Source organism: Chelonoidis abingdonii, chromosome 6 (assembly GCF_003597395.2).
Source record: "Chelonoidis abingdonii isolate Lonesome George chromosome 6, CheloAbing_2.0, whole genome shotgun sequence".
Taxonomy (NCBI): domain Eukaryota; kingdom Metazoa; phylum Chordata; order Testudines; family Testudinidae; genus Chelonoidis; species Chelonoidis abingdonii.
This window is the reverse complement of record NC_133774.1, coordinates 46995176-47002051: the sequence shown is the minus strand read 5'-3', so window position 1 is coordinate 47002051 and position 6876 is coordinate 46995176. Positions and strand designations below refer to the sequence as shown.

Sequence of the window (6876 nt, the reverse complement as noted above, 5' to 3'; positions counted from 1 at the left end):
GGCACGAATCACTGTTGTTTGCCTTGGGCACCCCTGGTGTCAGCAACAATGCCACTAAAGAGGAAGAACGGAGGAATATCTAAAAAAAAAAGAAGACGTGGAGATGATGATGGTTTGGGGAGTCAACTAATGAATTCTGGTTAATAAGTTACTTTGCAAATGGCTGTATTATGAATGAAGCCCTTTGTTCCCATTTTATATTTAACTTCCCAGGAATTTATCAATGTGTATTTCAAAAATTTTAAAAATGGGTGAAAAAAAAATCAGTATACAAAAGAAAGAAACTTCCCAGTTTTCTCGGTAAATATCAGGATTAATATTGGGGGATGGGAGGACCGGCAAAACAAACAGAAAATAATGTATTGTTTATTAAACTATTATCTCTAGTTTCCATTATAAAAACAAAACTTTAAAACAAAAAACAATTTACTGTTAGTGACTTATATAGTTACACTTGATAGAATCCACACTGAAGCCCCTTTAAGTCCTGCAGTTTTGGACATGTCCCCATAGAGGGGATACCATGGGGTGGAAGCAGGGGAAGAGAAATGGTACCTGCTGGGATATGGGGTGTCCAATACTTGCAGATCCCCAAATTATCCTTTCCATCAGAGGTGGGACAGAGATGCTTGGACCCAGGAAAGAGCAGATCCTAGTTACCTTGACACAGATCCTCCAGCAGCAGGGAGTTGCTACTACCCTCCTCCCTGCACCATGTGCTCCTTAACTAATCTTCCCAGAGCCAAAGGGCGATTGGAGCGACCTGTTCCTGGACTGGGGCAAGAGGGGATTCTGGCTGGCTGGCGAAGGAGATAGGGCTCTGTGCTCTGGGGCTCCTCTCTTGGCAGTGACATGTCACTACTCACAGCGGTTAACACTGGGGGTGGGGGAAGGAAGAAGGCAGGGGCTAGACTTGCCCAGTACTCACAGGGTACATCCATCCCGTCCCCGAGCCAGTCACTGCGGCAACTGGCAGTTTCAGCAGGTTCCCTGCACATCCTGCTCCCCATACTACACAACTGCAGCACCCACCAACTCCTCAGCGCATGTGGCACCTGGCCTGCAAATGTCACAGGTATAACCCATGAATCCTTGGCAGAGTTCAGGAGGCCTTCATTACTAGTCACTGCCACCCAGCTCAGATGTAGCTTCAAGAAGTCAAACAGCCTCAGAAACTTCCTCTCGACAATAGAGAGATCAAGGTTGCATACATCCAATTTGGAAGTTTTCCAGAAAAGTCATCTCTGGTGTAAACCATGACATCCTTTGGCAAAGATGAGAAACTATTTAGATCCACCTATGTTGATATGCCTTCTTTTCCATAGGGAAATTTTCCTCCTCAATCATGGACTCAGATTTATCTGCAGGAGAAGTGGATGATCTAGATCACAGATTTTACAGGTGTCAGAATCATACACTGCTGAGAAACTATAGCAAGTAATTCAGCTCCACTTGTCTCCCGTATGGCAAAAACTACAGCTGACATGCACAAAATAGCCACGATACTCACAGTTTCCATAAGCATTAGGTGGAACCAGTTATCCCCAGGAAGAGAGCTAGGACAAATATAACTGAAAATCCAAAGAAGGTGGCTACACAGTACTCAGTATTGACCGTGGAACCAGTGAAGTCTGGAAAACAGACAACTCCATCTCAAATGACACCAAGGCTGACTATATAGCTCCCTGGATCTAAATATTTGGCTCCAGAGGAATCCTATGCCCAAACAGAGACGTTGGGGTGACTGGCAAGAGATTTCTTTCTTGCTGAATTGAGAAAGGTACCCATGGATAGGAAAGAGTGTACTAATTTCTGCCTTTCAATTTAATCAATATTGGGCACAGAACACAATACAAGATCAGTGGTAGCACTGAAGTGTTGGTCTCAGTAACCAGGAACAAGCACCAGAGCCAGGAGCTTAATCTTTGGCACCAAGAATATGGATTTTCCCCTCTACAGTGAAGAGTCCTGGAGCAAAAAGTACTTGCTCTGGCACCAAGGTTTGGCACTGGCTCCTTACTAGAGTCACTGCTTCTAAAAATTCATCCAAGGAAATTATTGTGTTGTCTTCTCTTTTTCTTCTCAGTCTTTTAATCCCAGGAAGTAATAGTGCAGAACAAAGTCAGAGCTCCTTTTACACCTAGACCATACAGACCTTCTCAGCACCAAACATATACATTCTGAGGCTGGTACTTCAAAGGAACCTGGAAATGCTTCCAACTCACAGTACTGACCTGAGACTTTGGATCACTGCAGGCAAACAAGTACATTTAAAATAGATATGGTACAAACAGGTTAACTGACCTTCACCCAAGTATCATTATGAGGACCAGAGATTAAAACTTGGATGATGCAAGACAGGTATTCTTTAAACTAAGTTTTTTTTGCCTAAGAAGGACGCCAGTCCTTGGCATCAGAATTTTTAAATATAAATAGAGCTCTCCTGAAATAAATTTTACAATTTTTTAACTATGTACAATTGTATAAGCTGTAGCTAGAAGAGATAAAGGAACAGCAGATAAGAGCTGGTCGACTAGTGGAAGTTCTTATTTATTTTTCAGATATTAAAAGGAAGACAGGGTTAACCTAGGAGGAACTAGGACTATAACATCTGTTGCCTCAAGGAGACACCTATGTGGCCCCACAACAAAAAATTAGACCTTTCCAAGGGATTCCCGGCCAGGCGTAGACTACAAACATACATGTCCAAGTATGGGAGTCTGCATTGATCCTCAAAGAAGAATGATTGATTCTAACTTTTTAATAATTAACAACAAACACAAAAAAACTGTTTGCAGACCAAAAATTGTTACTATAATGATGCATTTCAACACCAAATTTGGATTGGTCAGCTATTTCAGAGAGACTTATTTAATGATGTTAAAAATAGTTTTTGTGAAGTAAATGTAAAGGTTATTGAAGATACTATTTCCATAACCCTGCACACTGAACCTCTCTATTTAGAGAACATATAGTACACCACGGCAAATGGCAAGCATCTCTCCAATGTCTCACCCCTGCTCTACAACAACCACTTTTTGAGGGATAAAGTGGATCAGTCTATGTTCACTCTATCCTGGGCCTTTTTGCAGAGACTGTTACCAAAGGCTAGTTATGTCATTTACGAAGCAGTCTAAGGAACATATACCACAAACTACAAACCTTCTTCAATTTGCTCTCTTAAGGACTATTTTCACCGTTACAAAAATTCAGTCCCCCACCAAACCACTACAAGAAAACTAGACTCAATACTGTACATTTCCTTATCTCAGATTACACTATTTCTACAAGGCTCTCACTAAGATTAAGACTTGGTGAATTCCAGTAAAATACAATTTAAAGGTAATTTTATGATTTAAACTAAAGTGGTACTTTTATAACAAAAAAAATCCTCCATAATAGTACATTTTTGTGTGTTCTTTTTAAGAGTACCTCAATATTTTTACTGGCCACATTCTTCACAACAGCTGGAAACAACTCGGATGCATTCTTCCCCTTAGCAATCATCTGAAAGAGAAGTACAATATTGTTAATAGTTAAAAAAAAATATTTTGGCCCAATTTTTCCAACCTGTCTTAATAAGTCTCCTTTATTTGACTGTCAGCCAGTTGCTTTGCGCCAGTAAAGGGAAGACCATCATATGGAGCAGGGCAGGAATTTCAGCCCCTTGCCCTGTGTTAAAAAATACAGAAACTGGATTTTGAAATTCAAAAGTTGCCATTTTTTTAGTTCACTTAGGCATTGACAGCTTTTTCAGGCTGGCAATTTCAAGATCTATTTCCAACCAAATCAATCAATCAATATTGATTGATTGGAATCAATCAATAAAAATTGGAGAGGAAAGGATAATGTTAGAGACATTTAAAATGTAGCTAGGACCCTACCAAATTTATGGTCCATTTTGGCCAATTTCACAGTCATAGTGTTTTAAAAATCATAAAGTTCATGGATTTCAGCTATTTAAATTTGAAATCTCATGGTGTTGTAATTGTAGGGGTCCTGACCCAAAAAGGAGTTGGGGGGCAGTTTTGCAAGGTTACTAAAAGGGGGCGGGAGGGAGGGAGGTTGTGATACTATTACCCTTACTTCTGCACTGCCTTCAGTACTGGGTGGCCAGAGAACAGAGGCTGCTGGCTGGAAGCCTAGCTCTAGGCAGAGCCGCCCACAGCAGCAGCGCAGAAGTAAGGATGGCATGGTATGATATTGCCATCCTTATTTCTGCACTGCTGCCTGCAGAACTGGGCCCTCAGTCAATAGCCGCCTAGTTCTGAAGGCAGCAGTGCAGAAGTAAGATGGTATGGTATGGCACTGCCACCCTTATTTCTGCGCTGCTGCTGGCTGGGCACTGCCTTCAGAGCTGGATACCCAGCCAACAGCCACCTCTCTCTAGCCACCCAGCTCGGAAGGCAGCACTGAAGTAAGGGTGGCAATACCACGATCCCCCCTAAAAGAACCTTGTGACTCCCTCTGCAACTCCCTTTTGGGTCAACTCCCTCACTTTGATAAACTCAGGTCTCCCCCATAAAATTGGTATAGTACAAGGTAAAAGCACACAAAACACCAGATTTCACAGGTGGAGACTGGATTTCATGGCCTGTGGTGTGTTTTTCATGGCTGTGAATTTGGTATGGCCCTAGATACAGCCAACTTTTGCAGAGTTAAACACTAGATGCCATGCATACCATTTTATTTTAATCGAATTCTCTCTCGTCTTAAATTTTATTTTACTACAACCCTGCTGTTTAAGACTGGGAATTTAAAGCAGAACATCCAGGAGAGGTTAAATCATGTTCATTGCTAAGAGACAGTGAAGGGCGAGTTTCTGGAACCTCCTTTGTCCTGTTTCTTAGCTACAAGAGCCCATGTCAAGGGGTCCTCCTCACAAGGTGAGCAGGCTGTCAGGGCTGTGATTCTAATGACAAAAACGACCAGACAACAAATAAATTCTGTTTCCATCTGGTCATTAAAGAGGCAAGATATATAGTGCTTTTCATCAGTAGAAGAGCTAAGTATTATTATTACTATGACATCAAACTTGCGATGACAAGAGTTTTCAAAAGATAAGGTTGATTATTTAGTTTTTAATTGTTACCACAGTTACACCCTGTCAAGAAAATATATACGTAATGTGCATTATTTAACCGACCAGCCATAGTACCTCCAGTGTACCATGTAGATATGCATTTAGTGTCTTTTAAAAGAGTGTATTTTGACTCATTAAGTCATAATGATGAGTGTAAATCCTCTTTAGTTCATGGATCATTAGCTCAAAAGAATATAATAGGGCTTTCCAGGACTAAGGTCTAATCACACCAATTTAGCTGCTATGCATAGCCATTAGGAGTTCAAATCCTGTATGCCTTGTATACCCAAAGCTCCTACTGAAGGCACCAGGAGTTGAATATGTTGCAAGGAATGCAGGATGGAGCTCCACTCCTGTATGTTGTCCTGTGCAAGTTTCTGCTCAAAACAAGCGCTGTACATGTGATGCAGCAGGTTTGGGTAATTTTTAATTTTATTTTCTGTTTAAAATGGAAGTAACGGGGCAGGTAGCAGAAGTTTTTCCAAGAGGGGTATTAGGCACTTGAACTTGTTTGCTAGCTCCACATCTTTCCAAATCTAGGCTCAGGCCACTTTCAGGACATTGCAAGCTCCAACTGTTCTCCAAAAGTTTTTCCTTGGGGTGACAAGTATAAGGATAGCAGGAAAATTATGACTGAAACTGCAAGGGAGTTACATTGGTTGTCACGGGGTTCGGTTAGATTTTTTAAAGAAATATTAAGATATGTTTTTACAGAACACATTTATAAATATTAGTTGCCATATACATCTAAATTTTCCTAAATAGCAATTCTTCGTAATTTTACAAATCTCTGTGATTCTCAAAGTTATTTTTACTGCATTAATGTGTATTAGGAAGATAAAAAAACATCACTTGTGATGTGAACACCCTATTTAATCAAGTTTCTATTTTCTTTTTTTTTTTTTTACTAATCAAAAGTAAACTTAGTTTTACTGCTCTCTTTCTGAAGTGCCAACAAAGTCAGAACAAGACTGTTCCCAGGCTCAGAGTGCCTATGACAACATAATTTTAACATCCACTGTCACCTACACCTCAGCCAACTCGTGTCTCCAGTTTAGATCTTAAGCTTATGTTCACCTATATAAAGCTCTTTGCAACTTGCCTCAATGGAAAAGGACGGATATTCTGAGTTTCTGAGGCCTGGTCTACATTGGGTTGGAGGAGAGAGAACTGAGATAAGTTACACAACTTAAGCTATGTGACTAATGTAGCTGATGTCAACGTACTTAGATCTATCCACCACAGAGTCTTCACTGCGGGGAGTTGACTGCTGACGCTCTCTCGTCGACTCTGCCTGTGCCTCCTGCTCCAGAGGAGTACTGGAGTCAACAGAAGAGTGCTCTGCAGTCGATTTATCTAGATGCAATAAAGTCTAGACGCGATAAATCGAACCCCGCTGGATCAATCGCTGCTTGCCCATCTAGCAGGTAGTACAGACAAGCCCTGAGGGCTGAAGCTTCAGAAACTCTAGTACCCTTTAATCACCTTTTTGGGGGAGTAAAGATTCACTCTTTTGAGGCGGATTGCAGGAAGTTACCAATCAAAACAGTAGTTCTCTTTTAAAAAGAACAAATGGTAGTAAAACAGAAGAAACTAGCAGTTTTGTATAATATACTGCATCTGAATAATTTGTGAAGCCCAGCAACATAGACTTCCTTTGGCTCAGATACAGATAAAAAGAAAAAACTTTACATCCTAGAAATTGGTCTCTTCTCTAACTACTCCCTAGGCAGTTTGACAACCATATTCTAGCTGTTCCAAGACAATTTCTTTTTTTTTCTTCTTTTTTTTGG

General features: G+C 40.7%; 1 protein-coding gene across 2 annotated transcripts in view; it reads right to left on the bottom strand.

Annotated features, from left to right (window-relative positions):
* Positions 1–6876, bottom strand: part of AP3B1 (adaptor related protein complex 3 subunit beta 1) — a 275539-nt gene that overhangs the window by 236707 nt on the left and 31956 nt on the right. For both annotated transcript variants that reach the window (XM_075066996.1, XM_075066997.1), the window contains exon 3: positions 3433–3507. In XM_075066996.1, the coding sequence (XP_074923097.1) occupies positions 3433–3507 (75 nt within the window). The remainder of the gene's footprint in view (positions 1–3432; positions 3508–6876) is intronic.